Here is a 25,251-nt window from a genome sequence, read left to right as displayed (position 1 = left end):
TAGCCTATTCACTGAACGATGGAAATAAGGCAGGGATGGTGATTCTCTGTGGCTGGATGAACAGACTGGTGTCCTTTGACGTTGTGTGTCATTACTGTACATGATCATTATCGATGCTGTGACTCATGGTCATAGAACTTAAGTTTCGCTGAGTAGAGCTCTTTGTCTTTAACTTCCTCAATTTTTAAGGATTTGAATCAGCATGTCTTAGCTTTTTGAGGATTGTTCTTTTCTTTGATAACCTAGTGGCATATGACTTTTTCCTTTTGGAGACAGTTTGAATTATTTCTACATAAAAATACATATACAGTCAGAGCAGGAAGATAGTTTCTGGACACCACATAGGATCTGCGTATTGACCCTTAGTAAGGAACTGCCATTTTAATGAAACATAGAGGCTTTTAGCATCTTCTGAGTTCACTTTTATAGTACAAGTCTCTTCTTGTAGAATGCTGTATGTAATTGGAACATAACAGACACCATTTAATACTGTGCTTTCTGGAGTATTTGTATTCACTTTGAAAGATAAACTAATTTCTGTGAGTGAATAGAGCCAATGCTTGTAGAACCTGTTGTAGTGGGAACTTAAAAAAATCAAAAAAATTACTATGTATGTTTGCTCTAATAACAGTTACAAAGTTGACTGTCTTCATAAAACTTCTTCATGTTGGTAGCAGTTTAGAAGTACTGGACTAAATGTTAGAGGAGACTGCTTCCCTGCACCTATCATGTTCCTTTTTGCTCCTATTTTCCATTCCTTTTGGTGTTTCTGCACTCCTACTTGTGAGTAAAGCACCTTGTTAAGCAGTTTGGAGAGCTCACTCAAGTTAACTCCTAGCAGAAATCACTTTATTCCTGTGTCTGTTACCTATACATAGGGTCATGTCATCTGAGTTTCTGCTTGTTTCTGCAGGGAGATGGCATTGAGGAGAATGCTTGCAGGGGAATGGCTTTGCTTTTGGAGACTAGACTTTTCAGAAAATTGAGAGCTATGCCTCTCTTTGTTTCAGTAATGCCAGCAACCTCTCAGTTGAGTGTTTCTCTAAGGTTCCATCTCTGTAAGGATCTCTCTGTCGTTACCTGTGGGTTCACATTTATATTTCCCTTTTCCTGCAGGCCAGGGGTTATCACTATGCAGGCCATGTCAGAGGAGGACCGGAGGCTCTGGATGGAAGCCATGGACGGCCGGGAACCTGTAAGTAACAATTCAGGGAAGTGCAGCAAGGATAAAGCTGCTGGGTTGTTGTTGCTTTTTTGGTGGGTGCAGTATTTCTGTTCTTGCTCTAAAGTCCTGGGTTCTTGAAACATGTAGTGCCTCAGAACTGGAGAGATTGCTCAGGTGCTAGAGCATGTGCTGAGGAGCATGTACATGGCCCTCAGTTCAATGCCTGGCACCACGTAGTTCCTCTGAGTACTGCTAAAAATAGCCCTGGCCGTTCTCAGGTTTGATCCTGAGTAACTTTGGGTGTGATCCTGATGGCCCTCCAGTACTCCCAGGTATGGCCCTTATTTTTTAAGAAGTGTAAATATAACTACGTCCCATTAGTGAAAAATAAGAGTAATTCATAATGTCAAACTGCCAGTCGATATCCCTTTCAAAAGCATTGTCCAAAGTGGGGAACCACATACAACGGGCTTTAAGTCATAGATCTCACTGATGCACAATGCTGAATATCGAGCTTGGTGTCCAGTATAAATGTTTATGAGTCCAGTTTATGTATCTTTCTCAGCTGACTCTGCTTAGATGATCTGTATTGATTATTATAATTTTGTTCTACTCAGCTGTTTGTATATAAACACGAAACCCAGTGTAGTCACCAGAGCATAAACAATTAGTGTTTCCATAACACTTCATGCTTTCTGCATATTTAAAGAACTGTTTAGAGGTTTTAGTTTTACCAAATCTGGATGTTATTTAATCTTAATTCTCCTCTTGAACTGATATCAGATACCACTGGGATATATTGTTACTGATAGGACTCTCTCAAAGCAAAGGCACATTTTTACCTGTAGGGCTCTTGTGGATGCAGTTGCTGCTTGAAGTGCTCAGACTTTGGAAGCAGATTTCTAAGTAGACAGTCTCTACTGTTATGAATTGCCATTAGTTGAGTGTTTTTTTTGGGGGGGGAGGGAAGCACTTTATACTTCTTAACCCTTTCTCCTCTTAGTACTTACAAAATAAATGTTTTGATTTTATTTTATAGATAAGGAAATTGAACCTTAGAGAGATGAAATAACTTCCCCTGAGTGACTGTATTAGTTGGGAATGGGCTAGGTTGCTGTAAAAGACTCCCAAAATATTGTAGCTCAAATAAGATGAAGCTTTTATATCTCTCAGAGTGCAGAAATTTCTGCTTCACAGGGTCATTCTGCTGTTCTAAACCTACGGCTTCCAAGGTTGCACCAGATAATGGAGATGAAAACATCCAGTTTGGTGCACACACAATTATATGACCACATTTATTTGCAAAGAGGAATGGGAAATCTAGTCTGTCCCCAGGCACTCAAATGCTAGCTAGCAAGCAAGGCATCTTTTTACTTGAAGGAAGAGGAGAAAGAACGCTATGGGGCTGATTAGCAGTCTTCACCACGGTCACTAAGTTAGAATTTGAACCCATGTTTGACCCAAGACACATTTTCAATCTTTAATATAATAAAATGTCAATTATCCACCTACATATCTTTTCTGTTCATTTTTATAATTCTTTATAGTAATGGGTGGGAGCTATAGCACAGCGGGTAGGGCGTTCACCTCGCACGTGGCTGACCCAAGTTTGATTCCTCCACCCCACTCAGAGAGCCTGGCAAGCTACCTAGAGTTGCTTGCACGGCAGAGCCTGGAAAGCTACCCATGGCATATTCGATATGCCAAAAACAGTAACAAGAAGTCTCACGATGGAGATGTTACTGGTGCCCCTCGAGCAAATTGATGAGCAACAGGATGATAGTGATAGTGATTCTTTTAAATAATCTTTATGTTGTATGAGCCTACCAGGAAGAAAAAGTTTTGTGAGGGCATATTCCTCTTGTTATGCATGTCTCCTGCTCCCACTCATGTGTCTCTGTGTGTGTGTTTCCTCCAATATGTTAGAGTTCTAAAATTTCATCACCAACTCTGTTTTAAGCCACCCCTGCCTCTCTCCCTCCATTTCTTGATATCCGTTCCCTGTCTGTGTATAATTGGTCTTCTTCCTAACTACTTCATTTTACTGTAGATTAACCACTGGCCTCTGCAGGTGGAGAGCATTCTGTTAAAAGCAACATTTTTAGAAAGTACACATTAAAACAAGTTTAAACACAAAAGAGTTATTTCTAAATATAATATGAGCTTATTTTCTCCCAGGAACTTATAGCTTGCATTAAAAACCACACCTCCACATAATTTTTAGTTTCCCAAAGAGAGAGATAAATGCAGACAATGATTCTGCATAATTGGCAGGAATATTAGGCTTAATTTTGTCTCCTATTGCTGAGATCCCCTAGGGAACATTACTGGAGATATATACCCAGTAGGCAATTAGCACTTCCAGTTTTAATCACCAGCTCCCTAATTAGTTAAATCTATCCCCCTGGGAGGTTTGGCTTTTGTATGGGAGCAGAAACCTCATTATTTATTTGGTCTGGGAATAGTTCCCTTATTGTAGGGAGACGTTAATGGTGGGACCTCCCTTTTGTTTTTATACTTACTCCTATTTCTGTGATTGATTATTATTCTTAATTTTTTTATTTGAAGGGAAGCTAATTTTGGTTTCTCTCCTTTGTTCATTTTAATTGTTCAGTAGTATCTGTGGGTGGTGGATTGAAAATAAATCTAAATGAATTTCAGAACATTTAATTTTACAATGTTTTAGCAGCCGGTGACATTCTGGCCTAGAGAAATGTCAAATGTCTTCATGGCATTGATGACTGTATAATGGAGAAAGAACTTAGAATTGTAGTCCTAAAAATGAGCAGGTTTACTTTACCTGTATAGTGAGTTCGAATTCAGATAAATTAAACCAAGTTCAAACTTGCTGGAGGAAAAGATGAATTTATTGATTTGCAAATTTATATATTTACATATTTATAAATTTACATAACTGGCATATATTGGAGTTTAATAGTTCTTGTTTAGCTGAATCTGGGAACTTTGATAACATTGATAATTAGGTTTTTCTATAATCTTGCCTTCATTTCCAATAGGTTCTGTCCAAATAGTGGTGATATGCTTCCTAATTATTCCCAGTCTAGATCTTATTATCAAAAACAGGGATCAGGTAAATTTGTGTGTGTGTGTGTGTGTGTGTGTGTGACAGCCCAGATTGTAAATATTTCAGACTTTGAGAACCATGTGGTCACTGTTAGAGCTATTCTGCTTTGGTGCTGAGAGTCTAGGGCTACATGGGCAGTATGCAAATGAATGAGTATGGCCACATTTCAGTGGGATATCATGTGCAAAAATAGGGAGAAGGTCAGCCTAGGGCATGGGCCATAGCTTGTTGATTACAAATTTATAAGCCTGGTAGACAGAGCACTGCCTAATAATTTCCTAATAATTCTTATGAAGTCTTATGTTTGCATTTTATTTGACAGAGTACTTATAATGATGTTGAGGAGTTGGCCAAACCTCACTCACTTGCCCATTGCATCAGACTGCATAGGTAGTGGGGAAGTTTTTTGTTCCCCAAGGGAAAAGTTAAGTATTGTTTTATGAGGAAAGAGGGGTAGAAAATAGGTAGGCAAACAGTGACATAGTTTCTCACCACTCTGATCTTTATTCCATTAAATTTTATATTCAAAGAGTTTGCTCATTGGTGCTTGGCTAGGAGTGAGAACAAGTTTACCATAAGTGTCATTCTTACCGGTACGAGATGGAATGCTTCTTCTCTAAGAATGGGAGTGAGACAAAGATGTCCTCTCATATCACTCTGAATCAGAATAGCACTAGAAGTCCTCGCCAGTACAGTAGCACTGTAACACTGTCATCCCAGTGTTCATCAGATTTGCTCGAGTGGGCAGCAGTAACATCTCCATTGTGAAACTGTTTGTTACTGTTTTTGGCATATCGAATATGCCATGGGTAGCTTGCCAGGCTCTGCCTTGTGCGGGATACTTTCGGTAGCTTGCTGGGCTGTCTGAGAGGGATGAAGTAAAGGAATAGAACCCAGGTTGGCTGCATGCAAGGCAAATACCCTACCCACTGTGCTATCGCTCCAGTCTAGCCAGTGCAGTAGGGCAAGAAAATAAAGTGAAAGGCATTTTAATGTGTGTCTCTAACTATTTTTATTTATCAGCAGGATAGTTCTTCTGATTAAGTTTTGAAATAATTCTGAATTTTCTTCGTTTTTCTATTAACTCTGGATTGACAAATTCTAGAATCACTATTGTAGCCACAGAAGCTTCCATTTTAATTCTATGGACATTATCTTAGGTCGAGGAGCAGATGACTTTCCATATTAAATTGGAAATGTAGCCTTAGTTTAAACCTTACTAAAACTGCAGTTCAGAGAAGTGTTCGAGACCCTAAATTTTCTGTCAGTTCTTAGAAACTAAAATTCTTTCCCCTTTTATCTTTGAACTTTGGTGGTTGAGCATATTTCTAAAAAAAATTACTACCCGCTGATCAGCATTCTCAACATGATGTCAGCAATCAATTTGAAGTATTTATTATTCTCTGTTCACTTTGGAAAGATGATTCAGCAACTCAGTGAATCTAATAGGGCAATCTAGAGCCTTGGAGAGTGGATCTTCCTCTTTAAACTGTGTTTCTGTATGCTCTGTCAGCTGTGATTGGTGTTCTCTATTTGGAATTGCCTATATTACCTTTTAAATTCAAAGGTAGTAATCCTTTTTCAGAGCCCAAGGATTCTTTAGCAATTATAAAATACTTTTGTAATTTCAATGAGTACTCCTTGATGTCTTGTAGTAACCAGGTAGTATGGGGGCCTGGGATGTGGCTTAGCCGTAGAGTACTTGCCGCCTGTGTTTGGGGCCCTGGGTTTGATTCCTAGCACAAAAGAAAAAGAATACACAAAACTCCGGATGGGTGTTATATCATCAAAAGTTGTATTTAAATTATGTATTTGTTTCAAACTTACATAATTGTCACCTCTGTCAGTTAAAAAAAAAAAGCCAGATATTGGCAATTTTAGATAGCTCTGCCATGTAGCTTCAGAGCAGAAGGAGAATGGTAGGTCAGAATCAGACTGGCTTCCAGCTTTTAGACCTGTGCTATACTTTTACTACTCTGCGCACAAATTGTTAGGATTCGTGTTCCACTTATAAGTGGAGCTTCTCTGTGTGACTACTGCACTGAATAAAATTAAAAATTAAACAGCAATTCCTTTAATAAGAGCATATGCCATGCCATCTTTGCTTCTTCTACTCACCCCCATTTTCAAGGAATTTTCTCTTTTAGTCCATTTGGACCTGTTAAATGAAGTGTGCCCATCTCTCACCTTTCTCTACTATGCCCAAGCTCTATACCCCTAGTTCTTCAAGACCCAGGGAATAAATGAGCAGTTGCATTGCTTCTTCTGTTGTGTACCTGATGTCTGAAAGACAGCTGTCAGAGGATCTAGAGGAGAAAGGAAGATTGCTTACTGTTCAAATGAGATTCCAGAATTTGATGCAGATCATGTGGTTAAGGATGTACCCCCAGACAAGCTTGAGTTTTCATCCCCACTCTGTAACACCTAATAATCCTTCCTCTGAGTGTCTCTTTGCCTTAAAAATGGAGTTAATTATAGTCTTTGTGTAAAATTTTCATGTAAGGATCTGTGTGTTTGTAATCCAGGTAGCACAATGACCTTCCCTAGTGAAGTGTGTGTGTTAAAAATTTCTTATTACCATATTTTTTTGAGAAATTGAAACACCTAGATTCTTTTCCTAGCTCTATTTCCAAGTGACTTGACTTTTTAAATTTTACTTTATTTTTATTTTTTTTAAGCACAGTGTATTTAAAGTCACCTTGTGTAGCCTCATCAGAGTGCAGAACAGGAACTGCTTTCACTAGTATGGAAAAAGTCATTTCATTTAGCTTTTGGACTTTCAGGCTGTGAGCACAGGAGCATGAAGTAATAGCTTCCTTTGCTAGAATGCAGCCCAGACCTGGCTATGATAAGCTCAACTCACCATTCTACTGTGTCTCCTTTCCTTCAGAAAACGGGCAATCAGAGGAGTAATGATGGCTAAGAAGGTGTGGAGTTAAATTTCTAACCTTTGTATGTAGTGATGCCTCAATCTTATATGAGTGGAATGATTATTTGGGACGCCAGTTATGCCCATTTTATGTTTCTCTCTTATAATGACACATAGTGTGAGCCAGTGAAGAATTCCAAAGTGAGGGTTCCAATTCATTTTGTTTATCTCACCCACCCCAAGGTGCTGGGAAATTGGTTTATAAAGTTCCCTGTTCTTTTGTTTGTTTTATTGTTAACTGGATCAAGTCTTAGGTTGCAAGCTTTATGTAAATCACATGTTTTAAAATAGGTGGAATCCATCAGAGTATGCTTTTTTTTATATCACATTATGTGCTCCAGTCTTAAAAAAAGAAATTTCATAATATTCACTTTCATCCCAGAGAAAATTTCTCCTGAAAATCAGGGAATCTTTAGTTGATCAATCTGACTTGGAAAATGATGAGGAGAAGGTCAGATAAATGTTTTGTTTGGGGGACACACCCAGAAAGTGGTACTCGGCTTATTCCTGGCTCTATGCTCAGGAATCACTCCTGGCGGGCTCAAAGGACCCTATGGGGTGCTGGGGATCCAACCTTGGTCTGCAGCACACGAGGCAAGTGCAATACCTGCTGTACTATCTCTCTGGTCCAGATAAAATTGTTTCATACTGAGTAGTTGATCAAACTTTCCCAACAAATGGAAATCTTAATAGCCAGAACTTTTTGGCTTATATTATGACTTAAAAACTTAAGGGTGGCATTTATTCAGGTCATAGGCATTCTTTCAGTTTAGCTAGCATTTATAGGTGTGTGCCAATCACTTTAAAGGACAATGAGGACACCAAAATGAAAATGGACCGGTTATCAATATTTTTGGCTATTTTACCATTGACTAGCATAAAACTAATACTGATTGAATAATTAATGTTAAAACTACACTGAAGGATTGAGGATAAACTTAATTTATCCTTGCTTTTCTTATTTTCCTACCATTATCTGAGACAATAGAGGCAAATTTCCTCAGATTTCCTACCATTATATGAGACAATAGAAGTAAATTAAGTTTGTTGATTTTATAATTTCATAAAACCTAAATTCTGTAAAGTTGAAATTTTGTAATTTATGTTTATATAACTATACTTGAATCAGAATTTAGCTGAGTTACACTAATCTAATTTGTGCCTTAGATTTATGGATCAGTTAGGCAAAATCTTTAGATTCTTTTTCTTAACACTGCATAAACTAGAATTACATGACCTATGAAAAAATCTGTGGTTTTCAAAGTATTAAATATCTGTGTCTCTGTTGCCATATTAAAATACATTATAAGGACAGATGTAATAACTCTTGGAGATTGTATTCTTCTTTACCTGAAATGACAGGTTTGCTCGTGATTTCCCATCTACCTCGCCAGGTCTTCACAAATTTAGTTTAATATTCTCATTTGTTGTTCATATTTTGGGACTAAGTAGCAGATATGCCCTTTTGTTTTTTTGCATTTTCTGTAGTTTCAGATCATTGCTGATTTCATCTTCACACGACTTACTAGCTTAATAGGTATGAGCTTTTCTTGTTTGAATTTTGTTTATTTGCCTCCTTTCATTTTCTGTCATTATTTTTGTCTCTGTTTTACTTGAGCTTAGCCTTTGGGGGATAGGATTGGCTGTAGCTTTGACCCTTAACTTTTGTTTTTTTGAAAAAAAAATTCATAATCAGCAAGTTTTGATTTTGTTACTAGAAGTAAAAGTCATAATAGCGAGATAGAGAACATTCTCCTTTCAGACATCTCCTTCTCTGTCATTGGCGTTGGCTGCAGTTGTGTAGTTGTGCTTTCATTAGGAAGCCTTTGTCCCTAGCCTGCTTGGGCAGAGCCTAGAGGTTCTTTACTGTATAGAGCCATAGTACTTTTATAGATATTATTTAGCCTTTTATCATTACTGTGATGTAGTGAATATCTTCATGTGTACTTTACTGTTAACCTATTTAAGCATTTTCTAGGATTTATACCAGATGTAATTATATGTTGAATGGTATACACATTATATTTTAATAGATATTGATTAATCTGCACAAAAAAGTTCAAGATTGTACTTCCTCCAGTTACTTACAAAGGTGCCCATTTTTCCCACACCTTTGCTAAGACTGTGTATTATGAGCTTTTGGGTGTTGTATGCATGTGTCTACACACAAAAAAATTGGATCTTGCTTTTATTTTCATTTCTCAAGTTACTAATGAGATCCAAAACTTTTTTTTATACTGCTCAAGTACACCATTTGTGTCTTTACCTTTGTATACAGTAATTAATATCAAGTATGCAGAATGGTGTCTGACGTGATTCATACTATATACAGTGTTATTTTCACTTCTTTTTCAATTTTTGGCTTTAGGATTACAGCCTTCATTTTTCTCAGTTCTGCTTTCTAAAGTTCAAGGTATGAACTGACATTTTTTTCTAGTATTCTTCCTTGCCTCTTACGACTTCTCATTTTATCTTTGCTGGAGTCTCATTCTAATGGAAGACCAGGAGCTTCCTCACAATTATTGTGCTAACAGCAGTTTTCAGATTGTGAGACATACCCAGGTGCTCTCTAGGCCTTTTTAGCTTTCAAGGAGATAATAGCTCATTCCTTCTTTGGGTGCCCCAGAACTCAGTTTCTGATACTTAAGGGGTGCTCATCTGGAAAACTCTGGGATGGATATGCCCCCCACTTCCACCCCAGCCTGACCTATGGGTTTCTACCCTCTACGCATAGTTCCACCTTAGAGAAGATGCCTGCCCCTCACTGTACTAATTCTGGGGGCAATAATTGTGTTGCTGTTTCCTTATCTTAACTCTATACACAGTTTTCTTACTCTTTGGCAATTCATTCCTCCATTTTTTGGGTTTAGGCCTAACTACTGCCAAGGAGAGGCATAAGCAAGACTGTAACTGAAGGTTTCTGTCACTAATTAGTTGTTCACTTGAGTTAGAATAAAGGTCAATTTAACCGTTCCCTTTTTTGTTTCCTCCATCTGGAGGGTCACGTTTTTGCAAGTCAATAATTTACCAGAGGTCATAGCTGTGTTGTGTGTTACTTCATTAAAATTTATTATTTTTTTCACTTTTTATTTTGAAATCATTTCAGACTAATAAAAATGTTGCAAAAACAGTTCCAGAAGACTCTTTACCCAGATACTCCAAATGTTAATGTCTTTCATAACCACAGTATAATTTTTAAACCAGGAAATTAATATTGATGCAGTATTGTCTACTTAACAGATCTTAAATTTTGGCACCTGTCCCACTATCAATTTTTTTTGGGGGGGGGTTAGAGGAGGATCCTGGATGCCATTGCATTTCTTTGTCACATCTCCTTAGTTTAATTGAACCTAGAATAGTTTTCAGACTTGACTTTTAATGGAACTTAACCAGACGGACACTATCTTATCTCTGTCCCTTTCTTGGGATGTATTTGACAACTCGTGTCAGTCTCCTCCTTCTATCCAGGTGACCATTCATACCTTTCCATAATCAAATGTTCCTGCCTTCTTTTGAAGGTTCTCTCAGATGAATCTCATGCTCATAGATTTTGGGAAAACACATCTGGGTCTTTTGTAGACTGTCTCTTATTCCTTCTTTTCACATCATCATCTGTCTGCAATTTACTGTGTTTATTATCTTTATTATAGTTGTTGTTTTAAAGACATTCGAGGCTGTAATATTATCTTAATATCCATTCCATAGTACGACCTCTCCCTTTTAGTAGCAGCACCAATTACTGTTGGCCTCTCTCAGATGTTACGGCAGTGATTCATGGGAGTGGAGATTATGGTTGGACTACTTTCAAGTGCTTTTTTAAAGATTTTTTTTTCCTCTGTGGGAAAGGCAGTCAATAAAAGGAAGATCTTTTTTTGAGTGACTTTGTTCGTGTGAAGAATGATTGAATGGACTCAGACCTTTTCCCGCAGTTCTCTTTTAAACCCTAAAAGCCAAAAAGTAGTAATATTCATTATGATTCAAATAAAGGATAGCACTTAAAACATTGACAGACATCCATGAAGTCATTTTGAGTTTTAGAAATAAGTGAATTAGTTTGTTTGCTTTGTGGGGAGGTGTGGAATGTGAGCAGTATTTTTATAAAACTGGGCTTTGCTGAATCAGACCCAGTATGGTCAAGTGACGAGGACTCCTGATACCAGTGTGACCGCATCTGTTTTAGGTATATTTCCAAAAATCCTGCTCCATGACCCTGGAAGAAAATACACCCTAAAAGCAAAGACATGTTGTAGTATGGTTTTAACTGTTCCCTTTTGACCACCCCAAAATAGCGCAGACGTGTGGTCTAGTGGTTATCACCAAAGGCTGACCAGAGGGAGTTAGCCCTGGCCAGGCCCCAGCCAGCTGTCATTGTTCCTGCAAGCTGTGTGGTCTTTGCTGACCCAAAGCCAAGGAAATTAAGTTCACCCTGTCTTCACCTCTTTATTTTAAAATAGAAAAGAGAGAAGGGGGTATGGGAAACCAGAAACTAAGCTAAAATTCTTTAGCTTCGCATTATGCCCTCTTATAGTCATTGCTCATTTTTTTTTGTTTACATCATAAAACTTAACAAAAGCTTGACCTCAGCCAGACTAAGGAAATTAGCATTTGGGGGGTAAATTGAGAGGAATTAAAAAAAATTGTGGGGAGGCAGCGATGGCAAGTGTTGTAATACACTGGAGTACTTTTTAGCTTCCTCTCGTGGAACTTCTTTACAAACACGAATGTAATATTTCTTTTAGTAGTGTTCATATGAGACATTTGGGTGGCTATGACTTGCTTAGGTTTGTTCTCTGCCTTCTTGTCAACCGCTATGTTGTCAAATGCAGAAAGTTGTAGACTTGCTGATGACTGGTGTTGATCTCATCCTCTCTGTCTTTATTTTTGTTTTTGAGCCCTGCCTGGGGAAGGAGTGGGCTTTACGACTTACTTATCATTTTGTGTATTATATGTATTATGTATTATATACATAACATATATGCATAATATATGTATTACATATTATAATTATATATTTAAATATATAGTATGTATATATTACAAATATAGTATGCATGTTATTTACACATAATATAATTATGTTGTATGTGTAATTACATATTATGTACATATGTGTGTATATAAATATATGTGTACATACATATAAAAAGAGAGAATTTATTTTAAAAGGTCACGCCTCCTGGTGGTGCTCAGGGCTTACTTCTGACTCTGTAATTAGGGACCATTCCTGGTGGTGCTTGAGGAACCATAACCAGTGTCTTGGAGATTGAACCTGGTTGGCCTCATACAGGGCAAACGCTCTACCCGCTGTACTATCTCTTTGGTTCCAAATTAATATTTTTGAATTATGAAGGGAAGAATACTTGGGTCGCTTTGCTTTTTAGTCCTAAGCTTTGAAGTTATTATATTGCTTCCACACTGCTCAGGATTCTCTCCTTCCATTCTTCCCTCTCCTCCTTCTTTCTCTCTCCCTCTTACTCTCTTCTTTTTCTCTCTCCCACCCTTTTCTCTTCTTCCCTCCTTCTCTCTTCTCCCTCCCTCCTTTTCCTCCCTCCCTCCCTCCTTCCCCCTTCCTTCCTTCCTTCCTTCCTTCCTTCCTTCCTTCCTTCCTTCCTTCCTTCCTTCCTTCCTTCCTTCCTTCCTTCCTTCCTTTCTCTCTCTCTCTCTCTCTCTCTCTCTCTCTCTCTCTTTCTTTCTTTCTTTCTTTCTTTCTTTCTTTCTTTCTTTCTTTCTTTCTTTCTTTCTTTCTTTCTTTCTTTCTTTCCTTTCTCATTGACTTGGCTTTCATATTCCCCTTCATTGATTCCCCATAGACATTTTCTTATGATTTTAAGCTTACAGTGACCTTCCTTTTTAGTGAAGGGGACATGGGACTAACTGGCAAGTTACCAGTTAGAAAAAGGAATACTAGGACCAGAGAGATAACTCAGTGGACTGAGTTCAATCCGTGGCACCACATGGTCTCCTCACTGTCTGGAGCAGCTCCTGAGCATTGAGCCAGGGATAACCACAGGAGTAGCCCCAAAACCAAAAAGAAAAGAAGAAAAAGTAATGTTACAAAACCAGCAGTGAATCCTATCCCTGTCCTAGGGACCGTTCTCTGTTATTCAAAGGCAGAAATAGATATATATTCTGAGGGGTCTCAGTCAGTACTGGAATCCCATTAGCAATTGGTGTTTTTGTGCCTGCTTGTTTGTTTTTATTACGGTGTTTACAGCCAGAGTGGCATGGAGACAATGGAGTCTAGCATATGACACTTTGCTTTAATTAGTGCTCTCAAATTGAGCTGTGGTCTCAATTGACTGGAGGAGCACTCGGCACCAACCAGACCTGCTCTCTCTGAAGTGCCACTGCTACTGACCTCTGGCACACAGATGTTGTCACCAGCTCTTCAAAATTTGAGCCTCTGGATTCAGTTCAGTGAAAATTGATTGAGTTTAAACTAAGCCACTGTATAGGTATTGAGAGTTTACAAGCACACAGATTATGCACCTGCTCCTAAGCCATAAATAGTTCCTTCTCTCCTCTTTTGGTATAGATTTCTAATCTTCTTCGTACTGCAGGGGTTGTTTAAATTGAACAATTTTTTTGTTTGTTTGTAAAGCTTCCACCTAAGAAAGACCATGCAGCGAATATATACAGATGTGTGTGTGTGTGTGGGGGGGGGGGTGTAGTTTCAGAGTCTTATTTCTTAAACGTTTGGAGCTTTCGACAGCCCATTTCAAGCACCTGCTTGTTTCACCACCTCCTTCCTCTCTGATTGGCTGACTCTTTAAGTTCTGACCTTGGAGAACCTGTCTATGTCTTGCTTGTATAATTATTTTGGGACTTGTCAAAACTAAGGCCACCTGTCTTAGATGGACAAGGCAAATCTCCTGTTTTTAATTTTAGCGAAGTGGAACGTACAGAAAACAATTTACAAAAGACAAAGGAAAATAGATTTTTCCATTCATTTTTCCCTATAAAGATGCAGTGACTATCAACTCTGCTGAGGGTGGACTTTAAACTATTAATCTGGGATGGGTTCACAGAAATGTCTGTTTTGTATGAGAGCTGACTTCTTAGATAGATACTTGGCTGGCACAGTCCATCTGGGTGGGATATGCCAATACTAGAATCACTCTGTTCTGACCTGAATCTCTGATAGTATCTGATCACAATTGTCTTATCTCCTTTGTACACTGAAGGATTTTTCCCCCTCCCCAATTTTTTAAAATTATATAAGGTAAGCAAGTATGCTATCTAATCAACAGAATAAGAATTTGCAAACAATATATATGGTTTAACTTTATAGCTGATTTCTATGATGAAAAAATTTCTAGATATTGGAGAATTTTGTTAAAAACCACTAAAAGTAGTTAAGATTTATTAAGCCTGCTATTTCTGTGAAGTATAAGAACATTAGGCCTTGTAAATGGAATTACTCAAAGGACTTATTACAGTATTTACTCAGTTAAAGCCCTTGTCAAGCAATGTCTTCTTTTTGTGTTCCATTGGCCAAGTGGAGTCTGGACTGAGCCCTTTGCTTCTGGTAGAATCCCTTTGTTCTAGTCATTGAAAATCCCTAAGGTTATATCTCCTGTGTGTTCAAAATATGTTTTCTAAAGAGTTGATGAGTTGTCCTTGATACTCAGCTCCACCTCTTTAGACTCAGTTGGTTCAGTTTTCTCTTCAACTTTTTCATTCTTAAACACATTTCCTTGTTAGTTCAGATAACCATTGGGTTCTCTGCACCCTTTTTCCTGGGAACTTGGCAGATTCCCTTATCTTCATCAGTCATTTTTTTCCCCCAGCACCATCACTGTCATCCCATTGCTCATCGATTTGCTCGAACGGGCACCAGTATCGTCTCCATTGTGAGACTTGTTGTTACTGTTTTTAGCATATCGAATACACCACGGGTAGCTTGCCAGGCTCTGCCATGCAGGCAAGATACTCCCAGTAGCTTGCTGGGATCTCTGAGAGGGGTGGAAGAATTGGACTCAGGTCAGCTGCATGCAAGGCAAATGCCCTACCTGCTGTGCTATTGCTCCAGCCCTCTAGCACCATAGCATCTGGGAAATGGAAGGGGTAGGTGACTTATTCCAATGAGTAGTAGATTGTTGTTACCTGCTTCTTTGGGCAGACCACCTCATGCAGTTCCTATGCAACAAGTAGCACACTCGAGTGAGTCCTTGTAAATCTTGCCAATTACTTGGCTTGGTTTGCTTAGATTTCCAGAATCTTGGTTTTGGCAAAGAGTGGAGTCTAGTCAGCCAGTTATGTCCTTGGAACAGTCTCTGCGGAGGTCTTCTTTTACTTAAGACTTTTGAAGTTCAGCAAAGGATTAGCTGAGAATTCCTGCACTGCTTAAATCTGCATTTTATTATAAAGGTATACATGATTTGAAACATAGTGATGGAGATAGAGAGCCTTGTTGATCTGTGTTTTCATTATCTGAATTTCTGAAGTTACAGACTTGCCTTGGAAAGCGAATTATTCTTAATTGAAAACATGAATAAAGATGGACCACTAATAAAAGGACTCAAAGCTCAACTAGCTATTTTTTGTGCTTAACACTTTTATTTACACCAGGGCATCATGCTGGACTCCTGATTTCTCTCCAGCAGATAAGCATTCAAAAGCAGGGCAAAGAGAAATTGTACATCTTATAAAAGCTGTTGGACATTTTCCCTCATTTTGTCTCTTTTTGCTATTGTGTTGCATTTCAGCTCACACAAGAATCCACTGACAGAGTCAAGTATCACTTTTGACAGCAGGGTGATCTGGTGTCAGGGATTGAAATGTGGCCTCATTTCAGGCAGGCACTGTACCACTGAGTCACATCCCTGGAAACTCAGAACTGTTGGGTTGTAGGAGGCCCATGAATCTTGTATCTTGAACAATGATCATGGTCAAAGAGACCATTTTGCATTTGTTGAAGAGAAACTATATAAGAATAATGACTTTCTTTATAGAAAATTTAGAGGAGAATGATTTTAGTCAGAATTAAGAATGGTAAATTGGGGCCAGAGAGATAGTCCAGGGGTTAAGATACTTTCATTGCTTCCTGCTGACCTCTGTTCTGTCCCCAGCACTGAGAATAGCTAAAGGTCATTTCTCACCACAGAGCCAGAAATGATCTGTGGATGCCAACTGGTATGCTCCCCAAATGCAAAATGGGACTGAAGTGGACAGTACAGCTGGTTTGATTGTTGGTAACATGTGGTCCGCCAGGCACTGCTGGGTTTGGCCCTGGAGACCCCCAGCACTAGTGATGTAGCTTGGGTATTCCTGGCACCACAGGGCTTCAGCAGCACCACATGCTTGGACCCTTGCACTTACCCACCAGGAATTGCTGGTGGGGGGGGGATTCCAGACCTCTTGAGAACTGCTTGAGAGGTCCACCCAAAACAACACCCCCACTGTAAAGAATGGAATATGGGAAAATGCTGAGGTCCTCAATTAACTTTCAGTAGTTATTATCCTTTTGGTGGTTAGAATTGAATATAGATTATTCTGTGACTTAGTCATACAACACTTTAGAAAAATTATATTTCCCATAAGCACTTAATTAATTTGTTAGGATTTTGTGCATAGGTTAAAATAACAAATAATTTTTCCACCTCATGCAGTTCCTATGCAACAAGTAGCACAACCTTGTTGGATCAAACTCAGGACCTTGCAGGTGCAAGATTAATGCTTTACTGCCAAGCTAATCCCTGGCCTAAAAAATTAAATTTTGATTTAAAAGAATCCTATTTTGATTATTTGCTGCTTCATTTTCCTGGAAAAAGTAAAATTGTCTCCTAGTTCTTACCCTACTACTCTACCATCTTTAAGACCTTCATTTGACTATAGTATGTTAGTCTTCACATTAAAAGAATGTACTCTGTGGCTTTTCTTCTTGGGAATAATATTCTAACAATATGCTCTTTCTGATATATACATAAAACTACACACACACACACACACACACACACACACACACACGAGAAACAGTAGATTTTGCTACAACTTTCCATTCTAATTTGAACTGCATTTCTCTCTTGTACTCTTATTTCCTGCTTCTCTGTCTGGGAAATCTCTTCGTACATTGCAGTACATCCTTTTTTTTAGGAAGTGCTCCTGCACCCTTACGTGACAACTCTGAATTTAGTTTTAAGTACAGAGAATTGAGCTGTTGAGCTGCAAAGGAAACTCATGATATCAGAACTCTGCAAATCACTCTCCTTCTCGCCACATTCTCCACCCAAGGCCTCCCACTTCCACATATTATGTTTTGTACCGGCTCAGGTTTGCAATCTGGAAAGCTACTTGAATTGCATAAACTTGACATGACTTTTTTGGAAAGATTTTTATTTTGTAATGGATTAGTTAAGAATAACCTGTAACTTTAGCATAATATGAACACATTGGAAGTAAAAGAGGGAAGATTTAGACCTTCTGTTTGAAAGTAAAGATCAGTATGGAAATTTCAAAACGTAGAATGAAAATTTAAGTAGAGCACTCCAAGACTGTTATGGTCATTGTTTGAATTTTAAAGATTTTAAATCTCATATATATTTCCTCTCTCTCCATTCCTAATTTGACTTTCAGATTATATTTTAAAGAAGTAAGTTTTATGATTATGTTGACTCAACTTTTATGTAAAGATAAACCTTGTAAAAGGTCCAAATAGTAGGGAACTGCAAGATTGAAAAGCTTCCTAGTTGCCATTATAATCAAACTTAAGCATAAACATTGCAGCTGTATATTAAAAATAAACAGTATTAGCAGATTTATGTTCTACAACTTACCTTCAATATTATAACCTTGAGATAGAGCTGTGGTAATTTGTAGGAAGTCATGAATGTAATTTGAAAGTCAAATATATAGAGGAAAATCTGCATATTTGTTTTTATTAAACTTTCTACTGTAAAATGGGAATGACTAAACTGATCGCTGTCAGGGCTGAGGGATACCTTAACAGTCATATGAGGGACCAGGGATGGAAGCCGGTTAACCTCATGCAAGGCAAGTGCCTTAACCCCTGTACCATATGTTTCTTTGCTTAAAGAAGATAGATTACTAAGAGGTGTTGAGTACATTTCTTTTTCTGAAAAGGGGCAACAGACCAAAGAAGTTTGGGAATCTTTGCTAAACACCCCCTTATTGTTAGCTCATAACTTTAAACATCAGAAATCCAATATATCTAGGCTTTGGGGGCAAAATGAATCTCAAAAGTGTTGATTGGCTGTGCTCTCACCTTGATCTGGAGTTCTCTTTCTGGCTTATCACTGTGATTGGTGGAATTCAGTTTCTCTCAACTATAGGTCATGAACCCTATGAGTTATACTTGCCATCTGCTAGGGCTTACTGTTGCACTGTTGCATCTATAGGCAGCCCCACATGCCTCAGACATGGCCTTCTCCATTTTTAACATATAGCAGTGTGTGGAATCCTTCATAGACTTGGGGTACACTAACTGCTGCTTTGATTTCCAGCCTGAGAAATTTAGCTTTTAAAGTACTCAGTGTCACCTGGCTAGTGTTTCTCTACCTTTTTCTGACTATGGCACCCTTCCCACTTTCTTATGTCTCTTCATAGTGGCTAGCTTCCTAGTTTCATGCAGTGGACCCCCATTTACGTGATTTTTACCTGTGATTCCTTTGGTATATCCTGGGGCTCTCTTGGGAGCCATTCTGCCCCTTGTAGGGAAACTCTGGACTTGCTCATGGTTATCATAGTACTATTTAATCGTAAGGAATATTTCGAGGAAGACATTTTTAGAATTTTGTCACTATACATAGCTTATCTGGTGGCCAAATTTTGGATTGACCTTGTCATTTATGATTTCTTGTCTGAGCTATGAAGTGAAGAAGGAAAAAGGGAGTGGTGTGGGTTTGGTCTTATTTGGGGGAGGGTCTCCCAAGTAATGTTCAGGAGGCTGGGGCCACCTCTGGTGATATTCAACCTGATTGTGTGAGCCAGATGGTTCAGTGCTTGGGCTCTGTGGGGTTAAGGGTCATCAAGGCCACACCAGAAGTGTTTGGGGATCATGTACTGGAGACCAAGCTCAGGACCTTTGCATATGAAGATGATTTCTAGTCTTTTGCTCAGTCTATGCAGTAGAAATGGGTGTCTGTTTATTTTTAAATTCCAGAGTGGAAATGATCACTAGAGACAGAAATAACTGTCACCCAAACTTCTGCACTTGATTGCATAGAAAAGTCAGTGTCATGTGTGACCTAATGGTTTAGCTGAGGTTGTTTAATTTTGGGGGGGATGGGGATGGAGTTGGGCTACACATGCTCAGGGCTTACTGTCAGGAATCACTCTTGGCGGCGCTTGGGAGGGAGACCATAGTGGTGCCTGAGTGGAACCTGAGTCACCCTTCTACAAGGCAGGCATCGTTCCCACTTTGATATCTCTCCAGCTTTGAAGTTGTTCTTCATAAGGCAGTTGGGACAAACTGATAGAGCAAGAAGTGACTTTTGGTTGTAGAGAAAGAAGAAAGAAATTGGATTGTACAGGGCCAGTGAACTTGGTTTAATACTTCAGTTTGCCTTATGGATGACAGAGTGCCAAATACTGCACTCAAGTCAACAGGAAAAATTTAAGTCCCAAATAACTCGTGAACAGCCTGGCTCTGAACAGTGCCAGTCTACTTATATGTGATTATTTTCTAGTAAATATGTGCAAAAAACCTGGTTGGAGATGAGTGACAATTTGGGAAACCTTGTAAAAAGCTACATAGTATACAAATATTTTCTTAAAAGTTAGAAAATGCTAGGTATGTCATGAATGCATAGACTCCATGTCATTTTGTCATTTATAGTAGTGGTTTGTACCTGCTTATCTATAGACCGGTGCCGAGTCACTGTGTATAGAAGTTGAAAATGTCTGGGTTACCGCCTTGCTAATAACTGCTGGTCCATGGATTTGTATAGAAGACAGGAGGTGTAAGAAGATTGAAGAACACAGATTGTTATATATTGCTATTATTGCTAATAACATGCTATTTTATTGTTTGTTTCCAGTAAAGCTTTTCTTTCATTTTTTTATTAAGTTTAGCATTTTGACACTTAAAAATGTAAAAAATTGTTGAACATATTGTATATTGTGAAAAGCAGTTCCACTTCAGTGGCACTCCAGTGATTTCCCCTTCCCAGAGAAGATAACTTCAGTGCCAGTTGTGGCCAGGAAGGCCGGCCTCCTTTGCTTTTTTGGGGGGGGGGGGCTCTGGTCACACCTGGTGATACACAGGGGTTACTTCTGGCTCTGCACTCAGGAATTACTCCTGGCAGTGCTTGGGGGACCATATGGGATGCCGGGGATTGAACCCGGGTCGGCCGCATGCAAGGCAAACGCCCTACCCACTGTACTATTGCTCCGGCCCCGAAGGGCAGCCTCCTTGACCAGCTTTCTGTTCCCTAGGACCCCCATGCTTCCCTCCACTTAGGGCCTTTCCACATGCCATTGACGATTTTTCCCAGGTCCTTTTATCTAACTCGCTCTTTTGTTCTTCGGATCTTAGCCTAAATGTACCTTCTCAGAGAGGCTTTTCCTGATCCCCTTGATTCCCCTCATGCCTCCCCCCAGCTTCTTTCATATCATCCCATGTATTTCCTGCACAGCCTGTTCTATTTGTGATCTGTTTTTCACCTTTCGAATGACACTCTTTGAACTAAATAAACCTTCTCCTTGGTCTCTTCAGTGGCGACATTGGGACCAGCATGTAGTAGACACTCTTTAATCACTATTGGTTGGATGTAAAAGAGGACTTGGGGTTAGATGTCGCATTGTCACAAAGGGAAATCATGACATAACAGGGCGTAGCACTCACAAATTTAGGAAATTTTACTTGTTCATTTTACATTTCAAAATTGATATTTTCTGACTACCAGTTTTGCAGTAAGGGTAAGAGTGGATTAATGACAGAACTGAAGTTGTATTTCAGGTCATAGCTGATTATAATAAGAAATAAGTTTAACATACCTGTTTCTTGTTATTTTTATTATTTTCCACCACTTTTTGATTATTAAAAACTGCACTGTGTTGGAAATATTTAACTTTGCGTATTCTTGATTTCCTTAAAAGAATTAAACTGGGGCCTGAGAAATGGTTCAAAGGATTAGATTATCTGCTTCTTCTTTGCCTAAGTTTTATCTCTGTCACCTCATATCCCCCACCACCACCCTCCACCCCATGCCCCAAAGCGTAATCGGGGACATTCTTCAACACCCAAGTTAGGAGTTGTCCCTGAGCCCCTTCTGCAAGGCCCTAAATCCAAAATAAGTAAATAGTTCTCTTCTAATGTCCCATTTAAAATATTTCTGTTTATTCTCCCCATTGCATCCCTCCACCTTCTGCTATAACTTCTCATCCAAGATTGTTGTTTTCATTTTCAATGTCTATTAAACAAAAATGATGACAGATTCCTCTTCTGGTGGAAATTATGCATCTGTTGAACTCTGGCCAATGTTCCTAACCTTCAGTATTCCTGGCTTTGTTGAAAATATCATTTCCCTTTGAGATACCTATGTGTTTGGTACTGAGATGGAATTAATGAGAAACTTTTAAGGCTCATGCAAAGCAGGAGAGAGACAAATAGAAAAGTAAAGGAGCACATTTCCAAACTAAAACTCTCTCTGTTTTTCACCTACAGATGATGCCAGACACTTTTCAAATTCACCATGAGAGATCTTTAATTTAACAGGCGTTTTTCATACGTACATGTTTATAGGCATTTACCCTGATAAACGTGAAATGACCTATCCAGTTTTTTACTCATTTTGCTGTTTTGTCTCCTTTAGATTTGTCCAGATCTGGAGTTTTCTTTAGCAAACAGTTTTTAGTATGTACTACATGGGTGGAGATAGTTTTGCTTCTAAGTATTGAAAAAGAGGGGGGAATGGTGAGAGAAAAGCCAAGACCCTTTATAGCACACTTCTAGATTCTCTGCATCTAGATCTATGGTTGGTAATGGATATTTTTCAAACATTTACCTTTTATTGAATTACTGTGAGTTACAAAGTGTCAAAGATATTTGTGACTGAGTTTCAGGCGGACAGTGTTTCAACATCAGCTCCTTTACCAGTGTCCACTTATTATTGGGTATCTTAATCAGTATCTTAATTATATTCTTAATCTGCCAGCCAGAAGATCCATGAGTTTTCCTTCCTTGACTAACAGTACTGAATGGTGATGACTCCCTCCCTCCTTTTTCCGACCTCCTTTTCTTCTTTTCACAGTGCTCAGGGATCACTCCTGGTGGGCTTGGGAACCCTATGGGGTGCCAGAGATCAAACCTGGGTTTGCCATGTGGAAGGCTGTGTTATTGCTCTGACCCCTGGTTTTCATTCTTTAAGAAAGGTAAAAAAAACCCCTCAAAACGTGAGATCTAAATTACAGCCATAGAACTTTGAAATGTGGCTGCTGAAGTGTCAGGTTGGTGGGTAGCATGGGAACACTGATGGAGGGAAGTTGACATCGCTGGTGGGATTGATATAGAAATAATGGTATGCCTAAAGCTCAGCTGTCAATAACTTTGTAAATCACAGGTCTTTAATTAAATAGTTTCTAAAAAAGTATTCCGGTTGGCAAAGCTATTTATATACAAAGCACTACTTCTGTTTGAGTAGTGAGAGAAAGCAACATGAATTCCCAAACAGGCAAGCCAGATGCACAGGGGGTAGAATAGAGGTGGGTATCTCCCTCTCACATAGAGTCCTTAGCTCTTGACATCTATCTGAGTATCTTGGAAAAAGATAAATTGTGGGCAAAATAACTTTTAAATAACAGAAGAACTTCACATATTTGTGCATCATAAAACTTTCACTTTGCTTATCAGAATATCTGCAGCATTATTTGTACATCATCAGATACTTAACAAAGGGGAAAAACTGGAAGCTTAAGTGTTCCAGGTTGTTAATGATTAGAAAGTAATCAGAAGTCAAAATGAGGCAGTTAAATTATAATGGTTTTCCAAATGAACACAAAATACAATAAGAAATAAGGCTAATCTCAGATATATCTAGTTTGAATTTTGTGTTAGTTGGCAGAAATTTTACCTGCTGTATTCTACTTCTATGTATGATGCCTGGTAGTTGAAATAAGACATATAGTATCAAAATATAGCCCCTTATATTTAAGGATACATATTGTATTGAGCAGATCAAAAGATAAAGAACAACGTACTTGATTTGGGTTAGATTCCGCTAAGTTCTTCAGTCTTAAAATTTGTTCTTGATATGTTCCACTTTCCTGGAAAATTTCATTAAAAAGAAGTTTCGGCACCCTTTTCCTTTTTGTAGTCTCTCTCTCATCTCCCCCTCCCCCCATCCTGATGGTTGGATTCTAGTTTCTAGTTATGCAACCCACTTACATGATTACTAATGACACCTTTGGAATATCCCAGGGGCCCTCAGAGGTGCCATATGGTCCGTCCCTGGTCGAAAAACACTGCTCTATAGAATACTTTATAAGATATGTGCATATCTGCACAGGAACCTCCAGGCGTCTGAATACAGATGACTTTTGCTTACTGAGAGTTTCATGACTGATTTCCCTGTTTCCTGCAGGGTTCAAATTTATATCGTTTTTTTAATGTTTTAGAGGACTTCCATATGCCTGATGTTTTATCTCTATGTCTTCTGTTGACATGTGATGTTTCATTAAGAGGATAAATAATCTTTGGGCTGGAGAGATAGTACAATAATTGGCATTAACCTTGCATGCAACTAACCTGGATTTGATCTCTGACATCACATATGGTCCCTGAGCACTGTAAGGACTTATATCTGAGTGTAGAGGCAGGAGTAAGCCCTGAGCACAGTTAGGTGTGGTCCAGAAGCCCCTCAATCCCCCCCCCCCCCGAAATGTCTATCAGAGTTTGTATAAATGTTTAGCTTCCCAATTGAAAATAGAAATAACTAGATTATCTTTAACATGACTTCCTTTCTTTAGGGTGGATAATAAAGTATAGGTACATCAAATTGTTAAAGCCTTTGGAAAGCCACTTGACTATTAAAAGACTTACATTCTAAAGTTGATTTTGATAATTCCATTGCTTGAAAAAATAATTTCCTAGTCTATAGTTAGAAAAGAATCTATATAGGAAAATTATTTATTGATGATTAATTAATCTTTTAAAGTAGAAACAATCTGTGTTTTGCCAATAATTCAATAAGTATACTACTCTTAAGTCACATAATGATAAGCATAAATCTTCTATGAAAGATCTTTTAATGTTATACTGGTATTAAATCATAAATATTAAATGTAAAAATGCTTAGTCATTAAAAAGTAATATTATGAGAGTATATGTGTGTTATGATTACAATACTATAGATCCATATACACAGGCTCACACATATACAGAAACCCAGAGGAAACACAAGATAAAACAGATGGTTTTTATCAGGGTGGTTTGTTTAAAAATATTTTAATACCCTTTAGTCTTGTAATTTCTTTTGTTGGGAATAAAGTTCAAGAGAAGAAAAAAATGATGAGTCGGCCACATGTAAGTAAAAACAGTGGCAGTAAGACAAACTCAATTCTAGTTGTGTAAGGAAATCAAGTAAATGTAAATTTTGAGTTCCATTAGACTCCCAAGTTGCCGAAAGATGTCTGTAGTAGCAGTTTAACACTTGACTGTGTCATGGTCGACTCAGGTACCCTTCCTGGCTTAGCACCTAGCACAATGTATTCACTGTTGTCATTTACTAAAGTAGTGGTCTTCAGCCTATTCATGCCAGAGACTGGCACCAGTTCTCTGGCTGGTGATTGAATATCACTGCATTGAAGAATAAGTGATGGATGGGTGAATGGGCTGTCTTCTAAGAATACAAATCCAGTTCAGAATTTAAGGGGAGAAGAATATGCTTCAATACATTTCAAAAACCAACCAGCCAACTAATCTTAGACTCAGTTGAGTGGCTCGGATGGCATGGGATGAAATGGGGGTTACTAATTAGAACAAGAGAATGTTCCTAGGTCAGTATTAATATCATTAAGGGAAAGAAAGAAAGTGGTTAAAGAATAGAAGGTTTATTACTGGAGAAATAATATTCTTATTGGTATGGAAGAAAGCAGATAGATGAAAAATATTTG

General features: G+C 38.4%; 1 protein-coding gene across 4 annotated transcripts in view; it reads left to right on the top strand.

Annotated features, from left to right (window-relative positions):
- The window catches only part of ARHGAP26 (Rho GTPase activating protein 26), a 486,560-nt gene that overhangs the window by 185,661 nt on the left and 275,648 nt on the right, over positions 1-25,251 (top strand). For all 4 annotated transcript variants that reach the window (XM_055141710.1, XM_055141709.1, XM_055141708.1 and 1 more), the window contains exon 11: positions 1,117-1,195. In XM_055141710.1, coding sequence (XP_054997685.1) covers positions 1,117-1,195 — 79 coding nt within the window. The remainder of the gene's footprint in view (positions 1-1,116; positions 1,196-25,251) is intronic.

This window comes from Sorex araneus, chromosome 6 (assembly GCF_027595985.1).
Source record: "Sorex araneus isolate mSorAra2 chromosome 6, mSorAra2.pri, whole genome shotgun sequence".
NCBI classification, from domain to species: Eukaryota; Metazoa; Chordata; class Mammalia; order Eulipotyphla; family Soricidae; genus Sorex; species Sorex araneus.
This window is presented reverse-complemented; position numbering and strand designations above follow the sequence as displayed.